The sequence below is a fragment of the Anguilla rostrata genome, chromosome 9 (assembly GCF_018555375.3).
Source record: "Anguilla rostrata isolate EN2019 chromosome 9, ASM1855537v3, whole genome shotgun sequence".
NCBI classification, from domain to species: Eukaryota; Metazoa; Chordata; class Actinopteri; order Anguilliformes; family Anguillidae; genus Anguilla; species Anguilla rostrata.
The window spans coordinates 15,033,697-15,059,452 of NC_057941.1; the positions used below are offsets into that span (position 1 = coordinate 15,033,697).

The 25,756-nt window shown below is 43.0% G+C and overlaps 2 protein-coding genes across 7 annotated transcripts; one reads left to right on the forward strand and one right to left on the reverse strand.

The window, feature by feature from the left end:
• Nucleotides 1–59: 59 nt before the first annotated feature.
• Nucleotides 60–15,395, reverse strand: aifm1 (apoptosis inducing factor mitochondrion associated 1). 6 transcript variants are annotated; one of them, XM_064350554.1, is made up of 26 exons: nucleotides 15,080–15,395; nucleotides 13,365–13,489; nucleotides 11,590–11,710; nucleotides 11,039–11,056; nucleotides 7,783–7,968; nucleotides 6,764–6,802; nucleotides 6,587–6,658; nucleotides 6,423–6,494; nucleotides 6,259–6,330; nucleotides 6,070–6,141; nucleotides 5,885–5,956; nucleotides 5,717–5,779; nucleotides 5,543–5,614; nucleotides 4,879–5,126; nucleotides 4,555–4,685; nucleotides 4,258–4,348; nucleotides 3,871–3,955; nucleotides 3,682–3,758; nucleotides 3,218–3,326; nucleotides 2,986–3,093; nucleotides 2,716–2,804; nucleotides 2,046–2,186; nucleotides 1,634–1,776; nucleotides 1,384–1,508; nucleotides 808–998; nucleotides 60–552 (listed from the first exon to the last, which is right to left on the reverse strand). In XM_064350554.1, the coding sequence occupies exons 1-26, from the start codon at nucleotides 15,165–15,167 to the stop codon at nucleotides 481–483; spliced, it is 2,682 nt and encodes an 893-aa protein (XP_064206624.1). In that variant the 5' UTR covers nucleotides 15,168–15,395; the 3' UTR covers nucleotides 60–480. The 6 variants fall into 6 exon arrangements, with proteins under 6 accessions (XP_064206624.1, XP_064206623.1, XP_064206625.1 ...); XM_064350553.1 differs by having other exon boundaries at nucleotides 11,039–11,059; nucleotides 15,080–15,394; XM_064350555.1 differs by lacking the exon at nucleotides 6,764–6,802 and having other exon boundaries at nucleotides 11,039–11,059; nucleotides 15,080–15,394.
• A 187-nt stretch (nucleotides 15,396–15,582) lies between these two features.
• On the forward strand, nucleotides 15,583–18,349 carry mars2 (methionyl-tRNA synthetase 2, mitochondrial). Its single transcript, XM_064350559.1, has 3 exons — nucleotides 15,583–16,240; nucleotides 16,334–16,668; nucleotides 16,926–18,349. The coding sequence occupies exons 1-3, from the start codon at nucleotides 15,907–15,909 to the stop codon at nucleotides 18,123–18,125; spliced, it is 1,869 nt and encodes a 622-aa protein (XP_064206629.1). The 5' UTR covers nucleotides 15,583–15,906; the 3' UTR covers nucleotides 18,126–18,349.
• The last annotated feature ends 7,407 nt before the right edge of the window (nucleotides 18,350–25,756 follow it).

The window sequence follows — 25,756 nt, forward strand, 5'->3', positions numbered from 1 at the left end:
GAAAAACAATGTATCGGTATACATTTATGTGTTTATGTATTGAAGCGTACTGTGTATAATTTAAGTTAAAAATCATTTTCTTTATTTGGAAGTTCTTACAATAATTAAGTACACCCGTCTGTGGAAAAACATCCTTAAGTGCATTCAATATATAACTTTCGTTCTTTCACCCCTTCATTTCAATAGCTACATTTAAAAGAGAGGGGGGTAAATCATCATGTTCCAGATGCTTTCCACATACTCATTGATTTTAATAGAACATCCGTGAGAACTCCGATTCATCCAATACAAATTACAAATATATGGACTGGCTCAAGACGTTTGAAGAGAAATGTACATAAAACACAAGTTGTGCCCAAAGCGTCTCCCATCTCTTGCAGGTGCCAAATTGGCACCGTTAGGACCAACTGAACCTTGCCGGTGACTGTAAAAGTTCAAGGCCTTCGTTAATGCAGTGACGATGCAAGGTCACCCGCCCACTCAGTCTTCGTGAATGTTGAAAAGCTTGGCGACCTCATTCAGATCGGCATGCTCTTCTCCATCTTTTATGATCTGAAAAGACAGAAAATACCACGGTCCTCAATGGCCAGAAGGGAGAAAACCTATTGAATTTTACGAAAATAATGCTTCCTTTTGAACCTATTCAGACTGTTCCTAATTATGCATGTGTAAAAAACTACAAGTCACACTCGAAAATGTCACACTCAAAATTTGTTTCTGGCTAGCAGAGGATGGATTCCACCAAATGAAAAAATTTTGTGCAGAGGCAGAAATCAATGTGCGACAGTGGAGCCACGCTTGGCTCACCTTCCTAGCGATGGGCATTCTGTTGAAGACGTTCCACAGGATTATTCCCACCACCACCTTGTCACGCAGGTAGAAGATCACTCCCTTCCCGTAGTCATCTCCCTGCTGCGGAGCCAGCGGGACAGTCGGGTTTATAGGCATCACTCCGCTGGCGACAGCTTCGGTCTCGCTCTCAGAACGAATTCCAGTTCCTGCACCGATTAAAAAAACAAGTTATGGGTTTCATCTTTCCACCTATTATCCTCTTCTTGGCTTTCAAAAAAATGGCCTTAAGACTTATTTTTCCATGCCAACCAGGAGAGGCTGATGCTAGTAAAGTGAAGACATCATAAATAAACTAACAAAAAGAGTTTGAGTACTGTCATTACCTAATTAGCAAACTGTTACACCCCTCCCCCCATTCTCTTCTGACAAAGTATTAATTGTAAATTGTCGATAAATCAACTGTTGGTAAAGAGAATTGTAATTCATCAAGACAAAACAAAATTATTTACAGAACTGCTTTAAAGCTGGACATGATGCACATATACATGACGACAGGCAGGTCTGTGGTGATTATGTGACTGAAAAGTCTACCTGATATCTCTGTTGCAGCTCTGGGGGTATCTTTAGCAGTGGCTTTGGCAAATACTCCGACTGTGGGGAGGCTGCTGTCTACAATCCCAATGGCTTCGTAGCCCACATCAGGGCCAAGGTCACTCCTACAAAGCCACAGGGACATCAGTACATGAGCCGACATAAGAACAGGGCATCGATAGCTCCTGGTCCAGTTCTGCCCACTTAATAAATAAATAAAATGAAATGATGCATGCGTCCCAAGTCTTACCAGAACATGGACTGGTGCCAGTAGGGTTTGTTAGCCCCGGTCATATTCTCTCCGGCGAGCCTGCCGCTAACCACCGCGTGGTCATGGTGCTCCACACGCCGGCGGCCTAGTCTGATGTCATAGAAGCAGGCTGCGTCACCAGCCTAGGGGTGTAGGAGGAATGACATCACTCACTCGCTGATACGGTACAAATATGCTGGTCAAAGTGAAGGCAAAGGTTTCAGTGACACATCCGTGTGCTCCACTGTAGTTAGGAATTTTGCCTCCATGTTGGATTTTTATTCATTAGGTTGCATTAGACCCATCAACATCTGAAAGATGGCTCTTCAGAAGTTCTGTTGGAGCTGTGCTGTGTCTGAGTACAAACCAAATATTTTAAATCAGATCTGGCAAAATCTGAAGTAGAACTTACCACCCAAATATTGGAGCGAGCTTGCAGTTCAGCGTTGACTCTGAACCCTCCAAAGTCCGCATCCACCTCCAGACCTGCCGATTTGGCAAGCTCCACACTGGGCTCCAGCCCAACAGCAGCTACGATGTGATCAGTCGTCACCTACGGCAACCAGAGGGACATCATGCAAGGCCTCAAAGGACGCAGCAGCAGGTCAGTCTGATACATATCAAAGAGCCTGGAGGACTTTAATAAAAGTAGTACATCGCGAGGTCTTCTGCTGTGCGCTTGACTTAAACGTCTTCTGAAGACCTGAAGCCTGAAGAGGGACACTTTCTTTAAAATACAACAAAACTTCTCCCTAGCCTCAGATCAAATCTGGAACGTGGCAGGGCTGAATGTGGCAGGCAGCCCTGTGGGGCGACACAATTGACTACTGCCTTACCCTGGAATGGGAGGGTTCGGTTGCTCGGGGACTAACTGCTAAAACTGCACATGAAATGTTTTCTTCTGATCAAGCTTGGCAGCAGGGATTTCGGTATATAACATGCAAATGAAACATATGAATATGCAAATAGCTAATCAGACTTTCCAAATCAGGATGTTAAGTGGACAAGTGAAATCATGTGAATGTTGCCAAAAAAACAAAACAAAAAAAAAAGTCATGAGGCCTGAGAAAATGTGCCCTTACCATTCGCCCATCCTTCAGCTTGATTTCCACTCTGTCGTCCTTGAAGCTGACGTTCTTCACAAGCGCATCCGTAATGACGTTTACCCCCTCTGGAATGGAAGGTGGAAGTGTGAGACACGGACACTGGTCAGAGATTGTGGCGGTGTATAATCAGGGAGGCTGAGAAGGGGTCTGACTGGGCTCACTCCGGGTCGTGCCAGCCGTGGGTCGAGAGCCCAGCTGGGGAGGAAGACTCCAAACTGCGGAGGAGCTCAAGGTGCCGGCCCTCACCTCTCTTCACTTTCTCCGTTGTCCAGTTGCTCAGATACTCTGGAAGGACCTTGCCCATGTTACCCTTCTCTGGGAACATCTGGACGACCTCCAAGCCAGATTCATTTGCTGATTATGATAAAGGGGAGAAAAAAAAAAACAAATGAAAAAACTTTGTGAACACACAGACCTTTAATCAGACAGACGATGAGCAGAGTGGTCACATTAAAAAGGGTTTGGAACACAGGCTCACATTTCCTGCCCAGAGCACAAGCCAGTTCACTTCCAAGGAATCCTCCTCCAATGATGGTGATCGACTTGACCTCCCTGGCAATTTTCTCCAAGGATTTGAAGTCACTTATCTAAAAATAGGGTCAACAAGACAGGACTGTCAATGAAATTTTGGTCTTTTATTAGAAGCAAAACTAGAGGTTTATTTAACCCTCCTGTTATGTTGCGGGTCAAATTATTTTTTCAGTATGAAACTTCTTCTACTGGCCTTAATTAGTGTAATCAACATTCTAAATGAAAATGGTTCATTTCATGTATTTGCAAACCCCCCCGTATGTTTATATCACTGGGAACATTTTTGCTGTACCTAAAAAATGAACAGAACAGGAGGGTTAATTTTATTTTCATGGGTGTTGTCACATGGTGAAAAATCCCAGTGCACACCAGGAAACCAAAACCGGGAGCAAAGACAGATATTGCGCTTACCCTCCGGAACAGAGTAACCTTCTTTCTCACTTCTTCCCCTGCCCTCTCAATGACCTGCATGTTTCGTGGTATTCCACCTTGTTTAAAAATAAATAAAATAAATAAAATTACTATTGACTGTTCTCATGACAGGGACAAACAAACATGACCTTGTCAACCACACCACGCTCCCAGGGTCTGCCTGCTCACCTGTGGCGATCAGGCACTTGTCGTAGGAGATCTCAGTGTTGTCGTCCAGACGCACTTTGTTTCCTCTCACATCCATGTGCACCACCTGTTACGAATGGGGGGTTTTACACATAGACATGCTGAAACTGTTCAACTGCATTAAGAAATCCACTGCAGGCTCCAGCCAGACTATAGCTGGTGACATTGAAAACTGTTAACCCATTTCTCAATAAAAGTCATTTAACTTTAAAGTTATTTTTGTGCATTTTTAGAACAATGACCCATTTCATGGGAAAAAAGGTACACGTTCTGAAAAAATTTCACGAATACTTTCTGCATCCGTCCAACAAATGACATTGGGCTGCACGGCAGGAAGAATGTTTCATGGAGAGCTTTATAGAGGATCACCTTTTTGCTGGTGAGAACAGCCACACCACCATTTTCAACCTTTGGCAAATCCTGAGGACTGACGTAGAATGAGGGAGGCTGGAAATAGATACTGCAGGGGCAAAAAAACAAACAAAAAATAAACACACATTTATATTTCCTCCCCATTCCTACAGCCTACAAAATTTTTTTTTTTTTTTTCAGCAAATGACCACGTTCCAAAATCTTAGCTTTTTGTCTTGAAAATTTAGAGGACGGAGCAACTCCACAGATACTCTTGTCTGTAATCTGTGCAACGGAGGATGAGTACGGACACACCTTCTCTCTTTGCCGTTCCACTGCTTGAATCGAAGGGTTTCCGTGGCGGTGGGGTCATCGGAGAACCAGAGCTCCTTGGAGAGCGGAGGTCGCATGTACGGCAGGTCCGGCTCTTCAGTAACGATCAGCACCTGCATGCACGGGCACGACACAGCAGCAGGTTCAGGCAACACCAACTCATCCAGGCTAATGCATTTTAATCCCAAGAAAACATTCTACAGCGAGCAGGGACGCTCTCGGCCAGGTGTTACGTGGCAGCGTTCAGGTCCAGCTTTAATCCAACAGGCCCAAAAACCCAAAACCACAGCAGAAAAGGACACTGACCCTGGCTCCGGGATCCCGGGCCCGAATGGACCTGGCGGCAGCAAAAGAGGCGGTGCCGCCCCCGATCAGCAGGTAGGGAGCGTGGGCAGGGATTTCGGGGAGGGCGGCGACCGCTTCGGCGGCCGGCGATTCCGCTGCCAGAGGTTCCGCCGCCACAGGCTCCGTTGCCGAGGGTTCCGCCACCACAGGTTCTGCTGCCACAGGTTCCGGTCCCAGAGGGTCCGCCGCCGAATCTTCTGCCGCCGGAGCTGAGGCCACATGAGGAGAGGGAGGAACAGAGAGCTTGTCACAAACGGGCCCGCCTCTTCCCGCTCACCTCAAAGTCAGCGCCCACTCGTTCCACATCCTGCAGGGCAGAAAGATACAGGGTTTCCCCTGATCTCAAGCACCAATAAACAAAAACAGCGTAAAACAAAGGAAGGAGTCTAATAAAGCCATGTGTGAGCGCTTATCATTTAGCGTTACAGTGGAAGGAAATGAGTCGGCACCAGTAACCTTAAAAAGGAAGAAATGGATAAATCAAAATGCGATTAGCGTAACCGTAACTGTAAAACTGTAAAAAGAACGAAGGCGAAGGGGTGTGTTCAGTTATCAGTATCAGCTGTTTATAAGGGCCCACCGTGTCCCCATACACAGGCCAGCACCGGCTGGTCTCAGGGCTTACCACTCTGTGACGCGGGTGATGGGGGCTGCTCTGCTGACTCCGCCGGAGCACTCTCTGCTACGAGGGCAGGTTCTGTTAGCGCAACCCAATCGTTAAGAGGGGAAAAAAAACCTCAGGAAACAAAACCCCTCCATAAACCAGGTAAAATCTCCGCTGGCTGATGCAGGCGCTTACCGCTCTGCACCGAGGACGCGGCAGGTTCCGCGTGCTCCACGGGGGCGGGTTCCGGTGCGGGTTCTGTGTGCACGGTGCGACATTGAGGGGGAAAAAAAACGGCTCGTTTGGGACAAAAAATAAAAATTCATCGAATCCCATCCATTCTTCACAGGTGTAAGCTCTTACCGCTAGCGGGGGCTGCTTTAGAATGCTCCACTGGGGGTTCTTCTGAGATGGGCGCGGCGGCCAGGGCAGGTTCTGTTAGCACAACCTGGACGTTAAAGCGTGCCTCCTGACGACTTAAAAACGATTTATTAAAAATTAAAAAAAAAAAAAAAAAAAAAAAACGATTCTATAGTTTCACTTCTTACCACTCTCTACCTTAGGTGTGGATGGCTGATCTGCTATTGTTTCTAACACTGGTGTTGGTGCTGGTTCTGGTTCTGTAGGTATAACCCAACAATTATGAAAAATTCATCTCAACTGGAAAAAAAAGAAAATAAGAAAAAGTTTAGGTTCTTCTTAAATCCCTCTTCTTCCCGGGTTTATCCTGGCCTTACCGCTCTGGATGACTGGTGCGGAAGGAGGTTCCGTTGGTTCTTCTGCATGGGGTGGGGCTTCAGGAGCAGGTTCTGTCAGCACGACCCAACCATTAAAAAACAGCTTCGTAATGGACCGCGAAAGATCAGTGAACAACGTCTTCATAGCTGGTTTGGAATCTTACCACTCTCCACCACCGGCGGGGGAAGGGGTGCTGGCGGTTCCTCTGGGACGGGCTGGTCCGATAGTGCTGGTTCTGTCAGTACAACCAGAGTGTTTAAAGAAAAAAGAAGTCTTCCCACTGGTAAGACAGAAATGGGCCTCTTCTTTGCTGGGGTCCGGTCTTACCCATCTCAACTGCAGGGCCAGCAATCTCCTCAGGCGCTTCTTCAGCAGCCGTTTCCGTGGCAAGCGTGGCTTCTGGCAGCACAACCAAAAGCATTCAGGGGATTGAAAAACTTCTTGAGGAGCTTGCTTGAGGAGATTTTTAAAAATAAAAAAATCTTCTTCTAGACAGGCCCTTACCGCTCTCCACTGTGAGGGAATGTGACACTTCTACAGGCTCTGTGGGCCAGAGCGGTTTCCCAAACAGGCCAGTCAGTTTCACCCAACATTAATAGAAAAAAAAAAATGAACTCAAGGCAGATTCTTCTGGAGGTGGGGGGGGGAAGGTTGTAAGGTACTGAAAGCATCAAATTCAGGGGACAATCCTGGAGGCGTCAGGGCAAAATGAATTACAGTAAAAACACAAACAGCTGTCCACCCCCCAAAAAATATCGGAGTTATACGGAGCGCATTCACACATTTATATATTTAGTGAAAAGAAAGAAATATGAAGACAGATGGAGCTTCAGAGGAGTTAAGTCGTCATTCAAAAGCTTCCAGTGGAAGTTTCTGACTGAGGACAGAAAATGTGAAAGCAGGGGGAAATGTGTTTGATTTGAGTTGGTAGACACGTGTGCAAAGACTCCCACAAACCTAAGAACCGTCCACACAGAACATGCTAACTTCAAAAGACCATGCCCACGTTCCAACCTTAAATTCATGAGCTCATTAAACCGTTGTAACACTGTTTTGATCCTCGATTTTGTAAATTGCAAAGCCGTTGGGGAAAAAAAGGCTATTGATACGACGGCTGGACTGGGAAGAGGGTCAATGGAGCATGCTATAGTTTACAGCCATGAAGCAGTGAATTCTCTGACCCTTTTTGTTTTGGTTAATTTAGGTTATTTCTGGTCATAATTTTTAAAAGTACACAGAGGCTTGGTGAGAAATAGACATGGTCTAGCAACCAGAGGAGAGCTGATGCAGGGTGAGCTAGAAGAGCGGAATTAGTGATAGAGGAGCATGCTGCGTGCAACACCACAGAGTTGGTAATCTTGAAGCACTTGTGCGCATGCAGGTACCTTTGGAACAAGCAATGGCAAAACAGAGCATTTTCACTCTATGGTATGCTACGCATATAGCACTGCTATACACAATGAGTGGCAGGCCTGTGGGGAATTAGATCAGATGCCGGTTCTGATTAGGTGCAGTCATAGAACCTTGAGTTTCGGTCAATTCGACCGTTTCGCTAGGGGCCGTGGGCTCCTCCGGGCCGGGGGGCGCTGCGCCCTCCTCTTCTGCGGCTGCCGCCCCCTCTGCAGTCTGCTCCTGAGGTTCTCCTCCTTCTAAAACGGGAGCCTCGCTCTCCACCGCGGCACCTTCTTCGACGATTTGTGCCTCAGGCTCTTAATGGTGAGAGATTACATGCAAGGTCAATGCGTCCCACATTTGCAGGCCACCCCTTGCGTTTTTCTATCGCCTATGGACGGTACAGCACCTGGGCATCGAAAAGCAACTCAGCGGGGCCAGGGGAGCCAAGCAAGAACAGGAAGAAGATGACGGCTTGAATGCATTGTGAGGGGTGAAGTGATAAAAAACTACTTCAGAATACATCTAAATGGTCCACTTTTTGCTAACTGCTGTTCAGTTAAACTTTTATTGACCCCCACAAAAATATACTGAAAGGCACAAAAAAGTTACATTTTTTCTTTTTATTAAACCAAAACTGTGTCTAGATGTTTCCAATGCATTATCAAGCAACAACTGGTTCACCCATTCTTCTAAATTCACTTTGTCATGTGATCTCTGGTGCCACTTCTTACTGACTAAAGAGTGGCACATTTAGAAGATGGGATATTATTTGGCAGTCATGGATATAAACAGCCATTAAAAACCTTCAAACCAGAATACCAAAACAGCCTGAGATGGACCGGCATAGTTTAGTGTCAGAGTGGCAACACACTCTGCCATGCATCTGGGAGATGACACCGTGTCTGTACATTACGGGTGAAAACAGGTTCAACCAAAGATATTCCAGATAACCATGAACATTCGTGGGAAACATACAAAGTTTCACATGATTCTTTTTGGAAAGAATAATATAATGTCCAATACATGATGTCCAACATAAATAAAAACATGCGCATCATCTCTGTGCCGTTGGGCACTGTAAATATACCATTGTGGCTTTTTATCAAAACAGAGGGATCTTGAAATATTACGCTATGCATAGAAATATATGTAACCTTTTAAAAATATTTTCGTTGTTATTTTTAGAAATGCCTTCCAGTATATTTCAGAATATTTTCAATTTACACCAAAATTTAACACTAAACAAACTTAGAAGACACTACAGTAGAACATATTCCCTAAAATGAGTCCAAAATTCCAGTGAACTTGATCCCTTGGTTGCTGGCGAAACACTCTGATCGATGTTATATTCTATGATGAAACAGATGCCATACTTCTGTTCACATATGAGGAAATTTCACTGAAAAAATAACTGATAGTTACCCGTTACACCAAAATGTTAACTGAATCAGTGGAACGAGATTAATTCTTAGGTGTACTTAAAAACTCCAATGAACTTAAGTCTTGCTAGTTTCTGAAAAAGCACTCAGTGGAACATCAGATTTTTGGTCAACAATTAAGAAACCTCTGTAACTAATTAAATACTGCCCGAGTTCCAAAATCAATACTTGAGTGCTACCTAAAACACAGGTACAGACATGAATGGCCTCCAAATGAGTATGAGTAATAAGTAATAAGTATGCAGGTATGAATGTTGAAACGGAGCAATAGACTGCCTGATGAGATGGCTTGCTATGCATAGTTGTCCTTTATTTCATGACTAGATTGAGAAAAGGCATAAATGGGGTAAACCAAAGCAGATTCTCCACATCCAAGCAGTGTCTGTTCCAGTCTTGTTTGTCTGAAAACAATATGTATAACATGCATTGCAAATAGTACTGCAGATCTGTGTAAAACAAGAGGCTCATTTGAAATCATCCACACAAAAAAAGATCATTTAAAATTCAGTGAGCATGAATTTGAAGTAACTAACTGCATTCTAAAATTATGAGAGCTACCTAGTTAATTGCGGCAATCGATAACAAACAATTTAACAATGTAACCATTTTGCAATCCACTATGCCATCAATAATTATTTAATTGCCAGTAAGTATGTTTATCTTTTATCCTTTGATATAAAGGATAAACATGCTTACAGGCTTAAATGACTACCAGAGAGTACTAGCTAAACTAGCAGCTAACTGGTAATCATATATTCAGTGTACATGGTACTGATGTAAATAATACAAAAAATAATAAAATGCCCAAAATGTTCAATAAAATGACCATTTGACAGAAATTGATGGGAGATTGAATTTTATGGGAGATACCCCAGGACTGGTTACAGCAGCTGGGTATACACCTGGCTTGTGCAAATGTAAACATGAGCTATGTGAGGTCTATGTAAATGGAGTCTATGTAAAGCTCTTTAAGCCTCTTAAGCTCTTTAAACATCAAATCAGCATGTTGCAGCACCGGGGCATAGGCCCTTTTCGGTTATTCTCGGGCATAAATTCAACACATCGTGGTGAGCAGGCATAAATGCACAATTACCTCAAGTTAGAGTTTTAAAATATTACAATATTTTTACCTTCTATGAGAGACCAGCTGGTTGTCAACTCAATATTTACAGTGGTGCACAATTACACCGTACACTACACACAGCATTTAAATAGGTTTCGTGTAAATTCTGGTCCATTAGCCTACTGAGGCTCAAACAAACAAACAAACATAACATGGCTTTCCATCTACATATCTGATGTACCAGATTAGATGTTTAGCAGTCAGTGTATTTGCTAGCAAGTTTTCTTCATTCCCAATTCATAAAGTTAACCCCTCTTTGTTTAATACGCCATTGCTGCTTGGATCCCATGTAATTAGAAGGCAGATGCAGCTTGGCAACCTCTCTTGCAAGTCTTACCTTTGCAAATTTATACATTAGAACACACTACACACACATAGGCATAGCTACGATCAGGCTTATTTACAGTTGGTCCAACCAATGTAATTAATACCAGATCACCAAGTAAGAAGTGGGAATGCACTTTGTGAACAACTGTTGCAATCAGCCCCTGGATATTAATTAAGAAAAAAAAATTTCCTCCTAAAGAGTATACACAAACTCTTTGCTAAATACTGAACTACTTGTTGAGACAGCTGTGTGGTATTATGGGGAGGACCTGGGATTATAATCTAAATGGCAGTAATTTAGAGTAATTAGTAATGCAATTTACAAATGAGTAAGTGTCTTCTAATTTGCAGTGACCAATAATAGAAAACCTGAAACCCACTATTATACCAGGACAGCACCATTACACAATCCCACACCAAGAAAACTCTGGATAATGTGTGGAAAGGTCTGGGGAATCTTTGGAACAAAACAACAAAATAGAAATAGTAACTCACCTTCTGAAGGTTCAGCTTCTTCTGTGGGAAGAAATATTAAGAATGAACTGGCATTCACTTACACCAAATAGTTGCTTACACACTCTCAGTTCAGGCAATGAACAAGTAGGTAGCTCCTCATTCCATTCAAGAATGTCAAACTTACGTATTATTTACAACAGTGGCATTTATTATGTTCTCCAACATGGTGGCCAAATGGCACCTTTGATCAGAGCTATAAAAAACACTCCAAATTTAAACAACAAAGTAAAAACCCTATTAGAGAACTTCTCGTATTTGTTGCTCATGTCCTCTGCATGTCAAATGCTAATTATACAAAGCTTCATTGTAATTGAAACATTGTTGCTTTTGGCACTACATGTAATGTTGTTACTATTCTTAATACAGCAAACCACTGTACACACTTCTCCCTTGTTGGATATCCAATTGTGCTCCTTCTCTGGGGATAGGTTTTACCCTTATGCTGACTGTACTCTAGGGAAGTACAACGGCAGCGTATTCAGAAACAACATAATAGATAAAGAAAACCAATAGGTTCGTTTGAAACTTACCTTTAAGTTCAGGCTGTAGAAATGTCATTGGCTGCTCTCCGGACAGGGGACTTGATCTTGAAGACATTTCTGTAATTCTCTCCTCATATCTTCTCTTATCTCCAGAAAGTGTTTTGTATGCCTTTGAAAACAGTTATACAGCATACGGTTACACAAACAGTCTGGACGTATGGTCACTGATTGAAACATCATGGCAGAAGTGGAAAATTATATAAAAGATTATTAAATAATACCAGTTACACATAATGAGTTCATGCATAGACACAGGGGCCAGATTTACTGAAGAAATAGTCGCAGCACAAGAACGCTTGCTATATTGCGACTATTGTGCACACAGATATGGATACACCAACAACCGATTGATTTACCAAGACCGGTTCTATACACTATCAAATAAATGCCTTCAATCACAATTTTGCCGTAGAAGACAGCCATAGAACGGGTCAGAAACAATATGGGATGCTTACACATCCAGATTATAAGGTGCTCAGAAATGGATATGGAGCAACCAGGCACAAGTAGCAAGAACACAAGAAAAAGAAAACTTCAATTTACAGATCAGGAAATAGAGATAATTGTCAACAAGGTACAGCCGCACAATGCCATATTGCAGCATTTGAATACAACACAAATAGAGAGGACATAAGTGAGGAGTGACTTCACATACAAAATGAATTCATTAGGTGTAATAAAACAAACTGTAGAAGATGACATGATGTTAGCCGGCTAACATTTACGAGGGCAAAAAATACACGTTGGTCCAACTGAGGGAAGAATATCAACACCAATAGAACAACATCTGGAAAAATCACTGCAAACTGAGCAAGTGCTTATTTTGTCATTTACATTTTTTTTTTTTAAAGTTACATACTCTAGTCAATGCTTTTGTGCAATGCTCTGTGGGGTCACAGGTTTTCTAAAAATGCATGAAAGAAATATTGTCCACACAAAATTTGAATAAATTACACTTTCAGTGCATACAACAACATCAGTTTTATCAATAATTTCAGTTCTGGTTTAAGGATACCAGCTCAAGTTGTAATGCATTAACCAAAATTCTGCATTCTCCCCATTCAGTGTGTTCCTCTTCTCATGAATGGCTCCAAACGCAGTAAAAGCTCTCTGACTTGTAACACATAAGAGTAGAGGACAAACCAGAGTTTTGGCCAGTGGCGCAAGAAGGCCAAGCTCGGTTGCACACCGTTTCTAAGATTCCAGCAGCAGACCAGTCCTCTCAACATTAACACTCCTTCACATTCCTGGCATGTTCATAGCTGGGAGGACCTACTGTAATGTGTCAATACTACCATGCCAACTCATGTCACAGCCTGTGACAAAATACATAAGTAATCCTGAAATGAGAAACGTTTTTAAATTTGACATCCCCTGAATTTTGACTGCATGCAGATGCATTGCCTTGTGGCTTAGGGAACACTTAAACAGAAAAAAGTGATAGTAAGGGGTCTTTAAGGACATTGAGAATCAGTGCACACAAAATAACTGGCCTGATCCCTTGTGTTCATGGCAGAAAATGTAGACTAAATTAACTAGGCTACAGCTCAGCAAACCCATGCAGTCACTGCAACAGGTTTTCTGAAAATGCCATAAGACAAAAAACCGAACATGGACTGTCGACCTGGCTGCATAACAGTGATACTGACACTGACAAACATTCCTTCACCTTTTCTGTGAAAAGCCCCTCTAGCCCCACCCGCAAAACTGTACATTCCTTCAACTGCAACAAAGTTATAACGTCATTTTATATGAGAACTTACATAGTATCCCGCACCAAGAAAAGTTCCTCCCACGAGTATATAATATGCCATGTTCTCTCCACCAGGAATCTTTGACGACATCTGGGCCCTTGGAACTAATGTTGGCCTGCACCCGCATTTCAAAACTATGGGGACATAACAGAACATTCAGACATACAAGACACACATGACATGACCAATACAGGGTTATTGAACAGAACAGGACCAGTGGTTAACAGTCATTTATTCTTCTTCTAGGAACTCTAATCTAGGTAGAGCAGCCCAACACACACCCCATTGGCTATGTGGCTTTGAGAAACTGAGAGAAGCAGCTAATTACCTTGGGGGGGGGGGTGGAGTGCATAATCACAAAATATTCAGAACATATCGTCGAGTATGGTAGACTTTGAACATTATAAAGCTTGCCAAAAATAATCAGTAAGTGGACTTAAAACTGATGACGTGTATTGACTTCCGAGCTGCCTATGACAAAATAAGAAACCAAAACCCATACAATGCAAAATGGCAGTATTCCCACACAGATTAGTTTACATAGCAAAAGCCTGCTATCTCGTACTACGTCACGTAGCGATGGTGTGAACTGACACTGGGTAAACTGCAGTTTTCTACCATGTGGTTCGGGCCAAACTATATGGCAAGCCATTTTAGCTTGGCCAAACGAAGGTTCCGCACATCACCACAACGTGGAAGCGCCACCTACTTGGCGGACACAACTTGCAGTGTACGACCTTGGCACTGGGAGTTCAACGCCAAAACTATTCAGCATATGGACACGGCAAATTAGCTAGATAGGCGTTTTTCAATGAGAAATACGCGATATGGAAGACGGAACACATAACTGTAATGATTTTAAGTCATGCCAGCCTGGTTGCTCGTAACATTATTCCAATTCCATCTCAAATGAAGTGCAACATAACACGGCTATTGGAAGCTAGCTAGATACAAGTAGCTAGCTGACCATAACCTTAAATGACTTTGAATGAGTTTGAAGGAGTTTGAAACCGCACTGATATCGTTAGCTAGCAGGCAAGTCCGGTGGTCACGAGGTTTTATTCCACAGCGAATTTCTTAGCATGCAACTATCCAGCAAATTTGTTGGAATTCACCGTCTACGGCGCTAGACAGCCAATATACACTGATGCACAGAATTAGGCCTACTCGAGATAAAGCATCAACACTTCAGAAACTATATAGCCTAATAATTGGGCGAGACAATAGCTAGACTGCCTGGTTGTATTTAGCCAGCTACACGTTACTGCAGCTCGTTGTGACCTAACTAGCTAACGACTTAGATTAGCAGCGACAAGTCTATCAGACTTGTAGCCTTGATAGGCTGTTACAAGACGGCTTGCTAGCTCGCTATTTGCTCGGGACTTCAAAAGGTACGTTGCCTAGTTTGACATCTTTAAAGCTAATAACAGCTAGCTAGAACGTGACAGCGTAAGTACATTTTAGGTATCAGATTTCATGGTAAGGGATTATACTTTGCTATCGTACTTGGCAAAGATAAAACATGCTTGACGTTTTATAAACGTTTATTAGCGTAGCTAGTTGTCAAACTTGCTGGAAAGGGGAACATGCAAGTTAACGAGCCAGTTGGATAGCTTGGCATTCAAGAAGCTTAATGTTTGTCAGTGCTACTACACTCGATTAACAATGACATTGTGCATCTGAAAAATCAAATAAGACCGTAACTTAAACAACTAGCTACTTGCCTGTTCTCTTCATATTTTGCCGACATAAAGTTGACGAGTCTCTGGCCAGCGGAGCCAACTTTTGCCACACTGCTTTGCACTTCAGCATCTTGACGTCTGACTCCAAATCGGTGTGAGCTACCGATGGAAATGTCAAGTTTATCAGCTAGCTAAGGTTATAGCTAAATTATTTAACTTGAAAGAAGCACTCAGCCTTTACTTTGCCCAACAAGGCCGGAGAACCTCACAGACTAGCACCCTCTCACTCTCCACTAGCCAACGAGCTAAAGCTGAACCCCGCGGTACGTCTAGACAAATCCCGCCCTTCCAAAAAATTCATTGGTAATGAAAGTTATACCCGAGCTTTGCCATTGGTTGGATTTTCGTTCCATTTTATGGTTTTATTTGTAGTCATTCAGGATTGGCTCGGAGTATTCTTGTTTGTTATTTGTTACCGTAGCCAAAGGTTAAAGGAATGTCACCTGAAAGATTTGATTGAATTTAAAAATGTCAATCAATTGTTTTTACATTATTTCTAATATGTGATTGGCGGGTGCATGTGCAAAGGCGTGACGACTGCTCGTTGGGGCTTGCGATTGGATGGTATACAGGAAGAATAATGTAAAATAATTTTACCCGGAAAGACTGTTCAATGTCACATGGAAATAGATAAAGCTAAGTTTTAAAAATATAGAATATGAACTTAGCTCACGTAAAAAGTTGGATACAGAGCAAATACACGTACTTATACTGGGTATGATCAACACGTTTTTAACTTGGATAACTTAAGCAAGTCATCTCGTGTAGATATTCACCCCTAGCGAGGTAACAGACCATCTGTTTCTTGAATGAAATCGCTGAATCCATCTCGTTTGACTCTGCACTACAGTGTGTTAGGTATTCTTACAGGCACAATGAAGCTAGCAAATATTTCATTTATAAGAAATTTTACGGGGTCATTTTATGGCTCTGTTTTACGATTCCAAAACTGTGATACAGAATACTTAAGACTCTCGCGGCGACTCATGTGCAAGTATAGGAAAGAGGCGCTGTACTACGTTACTACTCCAATATTCTACGTGAATGCTGCTCCCCACATTGGACACCTGTACTCCGCTTTGACGGCAGACTGCCTGCACAGGTACAAACTTATGCGTGGTTTCAGGTCAAAATTCTCCACAGGTAAGTCGATTCAATATGAGATAATGTTGGTTATTGGAGTGTTAAACTTAAAAAGCGCAAACATGCTGATAAGGTGGTCTTTGCTCTTTGTAGGTACTGATGAGCATGGACTAAAAATCCAGCAAGCAGCTGATGTTGCTGGGAAGGAACCACTGGTATTCTGTGCAGAGGTGTCAAGTAAGTTCCAGCAACTGTTCCAAAGGTGCAATATCTCCTACACGGACTACATCAGAACCACAGAGGCCAGACATCGCCGCGCCGTCGAGCATTTCTGGACGATGCTTCAGAACAAGGGCTTCATCTACAAAGGTAGCTACGAAGGCTGGTATTCTACGCAGGATGAGAGTTTTCTCACGCCGTCACAGGTGGAAGACAGTACCGACTGCAAAGGGACATCCATCAAAATATCCGCTGAAAGTGGTCATAAGGTGTGCTTACACATACTGCTACCAATGGCATTAAAATGCTCATCTTTCAGTTTATTTTACGTTAACATAATTACATTCAGTGTCAATTATGAAGGAAATGAAAGAAAGAATGTTTGTCATATAAAATTGCTTATGTTGATAGTCTAAACCAGTTGTGCAGTCAATTTGCCGTTCTGGTACAGTAAATTTTTTCAGCATTTTCTTCAGCATTCAAATTAGAATTTAAGAATCATTTGTTTGTCCTTTTTTATTTGTAGGTGGAGTGGATGAAGGAGGACAATTACATGTTCCGCCTCTCTGCATTCCGGTCACTTCTCCAGCAGTGGCTGGAGGAGAACCCCAAAGCGGTGCAGCCAGAGCGCTTCCACCGTAGGGTTCTGCAGTGGCTGCAGGATGACCTTCCCGACCTCTCCGTGTCTCGCCAGCGGAGCCGTCTCCAGTGGGGCATCCCTGTCCCTGGAGACGCAGAGCAGACCATCTACGTGTGGCTGGACGCCTTGGTCAACTATCTGACAGTAGCAGGATATCCAGAGAGCCACTGTGAGTGGTGGAGCGCAGCTCACCACGTGGTGGGCAAAGATATCCTTAAGTTTCATGCCATTTATTGGCCTGCGTTCCTCCTTGCAGCTGGGCTGCCCCTCCCAAAGGCTATATATGTGCACTCACATTGGACAGTTGAGGGGCAGAAGATGTCAAAGAGCCTAGGAAATGTAGTGGACCCTGTGGAGAGGTCAGAGAGATTCACAGTAGATGGCATTAGGTACTTCCTTCTCAGGCAGGGGGTCCCAGACTCGGACGGTGACTATTACGACGATAAAATTATCAAGTTGCTCAACAACGAACTGGCCGGTTCTCTGGGTGGGCTTTTGAACCGATGCACTGCTCTCTCCCTGAATCCAGCCCAGGTGTATCCTAGCTTCTGCAATACGTGCTTCCCAAGAGAGCCAGCAGGGGGCAGCATAGGAGTAAAAGTAATGCAGGAGGATTACAAGATGCTGGAGGCTGTGTCCAGCCTGCCAGCGGTGATGGAGCAGCATTTTGAGAACCTGCAGATTTACAAAGCACTGGAGGCCATCGCAGGGTGCGTACGACAAACTAACGGATTTATGCAGAGACACGCCCCATGGAAACTGGATCGCAGAGACTCCCAGGACCAGCGGTGGCTAGACACCATTTTACACGTCTCCCTGGAGTGCCTGCGGATCTACGGCACCCTTCTGCAACCCGTGGTTCCTGCAACAGCTGAGAAGCTCCTCTCCAGACTGGGCGTGGGGCCTGAGGAGAGAAGCTGGGAGATCCTGAACTTCCTGGCCCGCTACCATGGAAGGGAATGCCCCTTTGAGGGCAGACGGCTGGGTCCAGACACAGGGGTGCTGTTCAGTAGGTTGGATAGGCCTGAGACTGACCAAGGCAAACTGAAGAGGACTAAGAAAGACAGGTCACTGAAGCCACTATAAAATGTGTTTTGAAGTACTGATTTGGGAATAGATTTTTAAATGCATTCAGGAAAAAATTGTACTGTTAGAGGTTTTCAGCAAAATTACTCTTTGAATTTCAGGTTGATGGCCACATGGTGGCAGCCAGCCAGTGCTAACTGACTCCAAGACTCTAAGTTATATTACAAATAGTCCCCTCTTAAAAAAAAAAAATTAAAAAAAATTAAAATCACACTGGTCTCTCACTTCTCCCTTGTGTCACTTTTCAATCAGATTTAATTCATACTTAAGACAAATGTTGGGGAAGCATTCATTAAAAATATGTTTATTTTCTGAATCCAGCGGTTCAAACATTCAATGCCCTTGTTAAAATGTTTAGCACTCTGAATACTGAATACAAGTGGTAATGTGTGCTAGAACCCCTCTCTTAACCTACAGATTAAATAGTTTGCATGATTTAAAAATGATTGAAAATTACAATGATCAATTAAATTGCCAAATTTGTTGATCGGGCAATCTACAGTGACCTGATGGAATCAACCAACAAGTAAAAATAAACTATCAGGCCTGTATCAAAATAATTTAATTAAATAAGGAGTCAATAAGAATAATAAGTTGAAATCATAGATATTGAAGACATTAAACAAGGTGTTGATTTGAAATTACCAGAGAAGAGAGAGAGACAGATATGCCAGACCTTGCCAGAGTATTACCCTCTTCCAGTTTCAAGGCCACAGGAACAAAGGAGACAAGTTAAAAACACAGAACCAAGGAACTACCACCAAAATGAAAAAGAAAACTCTTCTTCTCCAAGGCTCCAAAACAACTGTAACACAACCAACGTTTTCCTGTGGCCATCTTAAATGCACGGCTTGTGGATGCTTGCCCACAATTAATTGGGTGAAGCCGAGTTAAGGTGTGGAAAGGAGGGGGGGTGTGGGAGTCAGGCTCATTTATGACAAGGACTGGCCTATCTAAAAGTGGACAGTGTGCTTATTAAGTGACCTTATGTTGTTGAAAACTCCGCTAAGAACCATTATATTATTATTATAAGATTAATTATTTTAGCCTCTTTCTAATGAGGCCAAGCATAAATATATTAGGAGGCAATTCAGCTGTTGAATACCTCTAAAATGTGGAAATGTATTTGTCCAGGACGGAGTGTAGCACAGTGGGTAAGGAACTAGACTTGTAACCGAAAGGTCGCAGTGACTCCGGTAAGGACATGCGTTGTACTGAGCAAGGTATTTAAACCTGCTGTCAGTATATATCCAGCTGTATAAACGGATACAATGTAAAATGCTATGTTAAAAAGTTGTGTAAGTCGCTCTGGATAAGAGCGTCTGCTAAATGCCTGTAATGTAATGTGCTTTTAACAACAGCTGTGATGGTTGTAAATTTCAACTGACAGGCCTGAACAACCAATTCTACATAGACATTAGGACTTGCAGTTGATGATCTCAATCGAATGTCACGGATTGCCATTCAGACTTGAAATGGAGGGAAAAAAATCCTGACCCTTATGGTGATCTGTGGCCACGCTGAGCCCAGACACCCAATAAATAGCTTTATGTTTGGTGTCTCTTCTGTGACAAACTGCAGGAGGTGGAACCCACAGATCACATGCCTAGATTAGGGTATCAGTGTAACTTTAATTTCCTTTTATGTTTGTGAAGGGGAGAACAGGCGCCATTTGTAGAAACAATACAATATTGTATCCAATTCACTGTTTCTCTTTCTGAGGCCATAATCTAAACACACTTGATATCTGACACCAAGATGGCGAAACAAACTTCAGAGGAATCAATATATATGAAAACAGCTTATGTTTTTTAAAGTAGAAATAAGTAAACCAAAATAATGTATTTTGTCAGTCAGTTTGCAGTTTTACACCGTTTCATTCTTCAATAATAAGTTCATTTTCAACACTTTTTTTTGTACTGTAGAACACTTACTTGCTCTGTGGCAGGCTGTATTAATGCACACAGGGGGGTGTGTTGGCGGCGCGTTGTGAGCTTCTCTGCTTGACGTAGTTCTCACTGAGAACAATGTATGCTTCCACTTTTAAAAAATCTGTCAACTGGTAACAGGTTGATGGAAAATTCCGTAAATGAATGTCGCCTTCAGGTTATGCAGTTATTAATTTGAGGGTGGTTATTATCTGGACATTTCAAAGCTTGATTGTGTGGTCCCATTAGACTGCATTGCAAACCAGAGTGGAAGTCATTACTGATCAGCATGGTGGAAATAGTTCTGAAAAATTGGTACAAGTTGAAAAAAAAGTTTAGCTCATAGTGCTTTTATATGTCCCTTTTTAATATGCTTGGGACAGTGATTGACAGCTTGGGTTGTTTTCTCTGCCATATATGAAACCAAAGCTGTATAGCAATGCTTCAGATCCTGGTGTGCTTAACTAAATTAGACAAGAGTGCAGGCCAAGCATGCCTGTGTAATTCAATGTGTGCAGGAAATGTTCCCTTTGAACCTGTGGCTCTTCGTAATGAGTAATATATTTCTTTGTGTGGGTAATGGAATGAGAAGTTGCATGTGTGGGGGAAAAAGTAAATTAAAAAGGCCAGAAAAATGGCTAAGCAAGCACTGGGTGCAACATGGCATAAGATGAATTCCTTTAAGCGGTTTGGAAAGATGAAAAAGGGCAATTGGCTTCTGTGCTCAGAAACGCTGGAGTGTTTGGAAGGAACAATGAGTATACAGTTCTGCTGCTACTAAATAAATTCATATCTCATCTCTGTACCCTGATTTCAGGCACAGTCAGATTTTTTCTCTGAGAACAAGCCATGCTAATTTGTCAACTGTGGAAGTGTCCTTATAGGATGCCATCCTGGAACATTTCTTATTAGGGGCTGCTGGGGCACAAAGAGACTGAATGCAGGGTCTGGAGTGTGGGTGGGGCAGCAGCCACCTGTTGCTGCTGCAGAAACTCCTTTTGCAGCCGAGACAGACGGGGACCATCTCTGAATCAGTCCACACAAAGCACCCTTAAACGCTGAACATTTGGGATGAGTGAGTTCTGTGGAACAATTGGTGGCCAAATCCAGTCCAATTCCAAGGAATGAGCCCTGGAAATTCCAGTTAGCATATACAGAGGGAACAGTACAACCAGTCTGGGAGGGGTGCCATTGCATCCCCGTGTGCGAGCCATAAGTGGTATAGCCCTGGGAAATGTTCGACAACAAGAGGAAGAAGACAAGTATTGCAGAAAGCAAGCTAGCATTTTCTGTGAGTATCTCGTAGTAAGTCACTGGAAAGCTTGAGGATTGCATGAGAGGCTAGACAAAATGTGTATTAAGGGTTGGGCATCACCTGGCACACTTGTTGTCCTGCTGTAAAGTAGGGACAGAGCAAGGATGAACAGCTTGGTCATGCATTGGGGATTTGAGATGTGAGTCAGACCTGCATTGAGTGCCCACCACGTCATCCAGTCTCATCCGCTTGGTGTGCAGTTGCTGTTGCTGGTTTTGCCATGTGTACGACTGGGTACTGCTGTTGCTCCATTCCCATCATGCCAGCCCTGGCATTGTGGGCATCATCCCGGGGTTCATGGTCAAGTTAGGTATAAACTTACCCGTGAAGAGGTTTACCCTATGAGACCCATTGTGACAAAAATTTAACCTTTCTTTTCAGGCACCCATGAGACACCACTTGGCAAATATCACTTTAGAACAATATTTCCCAATTCCTTAGACCCTGCACTCTATCTTATTGCTCCAAACTTTAATAATAATAATGTTCATTTTCAACACTTTTTTTGCACTATAGAAACACTTACTTGCTCTGTGGCAGGCTGTATTAATGCACACAGGGGGGGTGTGTTGGCGGCGCGTCGTGCGCTTCTCTGCTTGACGTATGTATCCTTCCGCTTTTAAAAAATCTGTCAACTGCAATTTTAAATGCCTGGTAACAGGCTGATGGAAAATTCCATAAATAAATGTCACCTTCAGGCTATGCAGTTATTAATTTGAGGGTGGTTATTTTCTGGACATTTCAAAGCTTGTTTGTGTGGTCCCATTAGACTGCATTGTTAAGCACAGTGGATGTCATTACTGATCAGCATGGTGGAAAGGGGAGGAACACCAGAGAATGTCAGACTCCAGTGCTGAAGAAACAAATCATTGAAGGTAAAGTCCCGATTTTCACATTTGAGCTTTGCCAATCAAAATGAGTCATTTTCACAATTTAGACAAAGCATGAGCATCCATGAGAATTAGCAAACACCTTCTTGTGTTCTTGTGAGCTCATGCTTCCATAAAGCTTCCACATCTGGTCACTATTCACAAAAAGATTTTCTGAGTTTCTCTGGTAGCAAGCCTCCTACCCAAGCTATTAAAGCCAGCAGACTGAAAGAGCACTCGGAACCCAATTGATAACTCAGCATTCCATGCTTGTAACAAGTGTGTTGTGAATGCTTTGGCGTGTGGCGTCTATTACACCCTGCTGTGTTGCTGGCTGTGTAGTCCTGGCCAGGGAAGAAAACAAAACACATTCTTATAAAAACTCTATTTGAAATCTGCAGAGATATTCAGATATAATGTTTTCTTTTGCAAATGATATTTTACTCAAGCATACCCCAAGACAGTCTTGTGCTCCCACTCAAAGCGTATCTGGTTAAAGGTGGCTTCAAAGAGACTTTTCCATAGCGACGTCTTTTCTCTGGAAACATCATTGCATGGATGGCTCCTGCTCCATGGGGGGCAATGGGAGAGTCTCCAGATAGTAGCTGTGCAGTTTGGGTTTCAGGTGCATATGGTATAGCAGGAGGCAAAGCTGTTCCTTGAGCTTGGCCACTTCGCAGTCCACTTGCCTTGTCTAGCCCCAGGTCAAGGTGGCCGACTGCTTCAGTTTTTTTTTTTTTTGTTCTAATTTTCTAATCAGTTTGTGGTCACACTGCATGAATACAGGTGTGCACATGCATGAGGGTCTACTTCTTCCATTTCTGTCAGTACCTCTCCTTGTGGGAGGAGGAACCCAGGTGCATGGCCCTTCTCCAGTCCCTTTCCTGTGGCCTTAAGTATATGGCCTGGCACCAACGTGGGCAGCTTGGCGGTCTTTGGGGCCACCAGCCAAACCCCCGCGTGTTCTGATGAGCTGCAAGCAAACACATGCACGCACCCACGCATACTGCTCAAAGGGTGGCAAAGCTCACAGCCACACTGGTGGTTAGTGGTGAGAAAATATATTTTGAACAAAAACAAAAAGAAAAAAGTCCTCCAGTCTATCCTTTGTGAGTCATACCTGTGGGTGTTGTGCAAATATAGCTACAAAAGAACAGCTGGCTTGCTGTGACATCTGACAGTTTAAGCAATCTGTCGCAGTGTTATAGTTAGAAGTATTCCCTAAACTGAAGTTACTTTACAGAGATATTGTTGCTATTGACATTGCTGTTAAAACTATTATTTCTCAGCAGATACCCTACCACTATTTTTTTTGCAGGGGAAACAGAGGAACTGAATTCACCAGAACACCTGTCTAGACATCTAGGTGAGGAGGACATTGGATGAAGTGAAAACATCTGAATGAACTTGGAGGCTCAAACCACCATCCACCCTCAATGAAAGCCCCTGCTGGTGGTGCTGGTGCCCTTTCTGCTCTGGGCAAACTAAAAAGTACACTACAAAGTATGGCATTAGTCTTTGCAGACTGCACATATTTTAATTTTGATCTAGGAAATGTGGGATATTCTAAATGTTTGCATTCCCCTTTAAAACCCAGACTCTGTTTTCATTCTAACCTATTAACATTGAATTGAATTAAAACTCACAAAAAACACATTATGAGGCCTTATATATATGGGATTTTCTTGTTTTCAGGATGCCACAGCTGCATGAAATATTTATCCTGGAAGAAGAGTTCAGAATGAGAGAGTCACTTTAAGCTTCTGTAGTGGGGGAAAAAAAAGTTTTGGATTAAAAAACAATATGGCAGAGACATTCCTCTCGTTCATGAGTGAACCAGATGTGAGATAATGGCCGTAGAGCTATACAGTAGTCCAGCTCTTAGAAAACAGTGAAAGAGTGTTTCTTCTGAGCCAATGAGCAAAGGGCCAGCAGGAACATTGCAGCCTGCTGGGATTTACCTTGTAGATGCTGACACTGCAGAATGTTGTTCTTGGTACTTTCCCTTGGTGATTTTACTGCATGCTAACATTTTCACCAGACTGTAGTAGCAAGAAGTTGCACTCAAGAGTTTTCTGCAAGCTTCAAATAGCAAGTTAAATACATTAAAAGCACAACAAAGATGGTAATCGTTGCAGACAAGTGGTTGTGGTTCTCACCTGCTGGCAGATGCTCAGCAGCACATACATGGGCTGTGCGTCTGTCACATACACGGCCTGTGCATCTGTCACATACATGGCCTGTGTGTCTGTCACATACATGGCCTGTGTGTCTGTCACATACATGGCCTGTGCATCTGTCACATACATGGCCTGTGTGTCTGCCAGGCTTTTAGGAGCTGATGTCATGCTTGACCATGCTGTCCAGCCCAGCAGGGTGAGGGAAACCTTTGACTCTGTTTGTCCTGGTAACACACACACATGCACACACATACATGTGATTGCAGAATGATTACCCAGTAGCCCACATTAATTTCTGAATAAAAATCTAAGCCATTTTCTCAAAACTGTATATTGCCCATAGGGTATTCAATTTATCACAACTTTAACAATAGATATAGCTACATAATTTTACATACTACTTCTTAAATGTTATAGCTAGGATGTGACAGATATGTTTTGTCATTTTCATTTTATATGGCATTTTATCTGTAAAAATAGGTCAAAAACATATTTTTCAGCATGTATCCTACATATTGTTTTTGGAATAATTAATTTAAAAAAACAATATTTTGACAAAAGCCTCTGACAAGCCCTAACTATTCAGTTATTGATCGCATAAAAAAATCCCAGAATCACATGGTCCCTACTCCTCCAGCTGCTGTTCAGATCACTGGGGCAGCGGGTGAGGGGGCCTGCGCCCAGAAATGGATAACACAGAACTTTGGCATGCGTGCAAAAATGAAGAGTACGCTGTGTGCTGACAGGCAACCCTGCTCTGTGTTTAACCCTCCCACTGCTAAGATTCTGCAGTGGAACACAAAGACCGTAGCAGATAACACAGCACACAGGATTACTTATGAATTTAACTTCTTTGTGTGCCCAGCAAGCAGACTAATGAAGATAAAGACTTAAACGAAGATTCTCAGTGATCAAAAGCAGTATGGAACTTTTGGGAGACTGAAGAAAACCAGAATCTACCAGAATGTCAGGGTTGTTCAGGAAGGCCCTCATGCATACAGAATGGTTGGGATTGCTACGTACGGAACCAAATCTTCACACTGTTGGGCAATGAGGATGGCGATGAAGGACACCGAGGAAATAGGACTGGATAGGTTGGTGACCTGGACAAATCAGAGAGAGATGGCACATACCAATAGTTCAAAGTATGGATGGAAATATCAATGCACTGCACATACATGGTTAATGAGGTATGGATGCCAAGTGAGTGTTACAGCCTCAATGCCAGCCTGGTTTTTTGGGGGGGGGGGGGGGGGGGGGTTCCCCACTCTTAATATCTTTCAAAACTTGAATCTGACATTATGGCTTAAAAACACTGGACTGTTGCCCTTCCTCATTA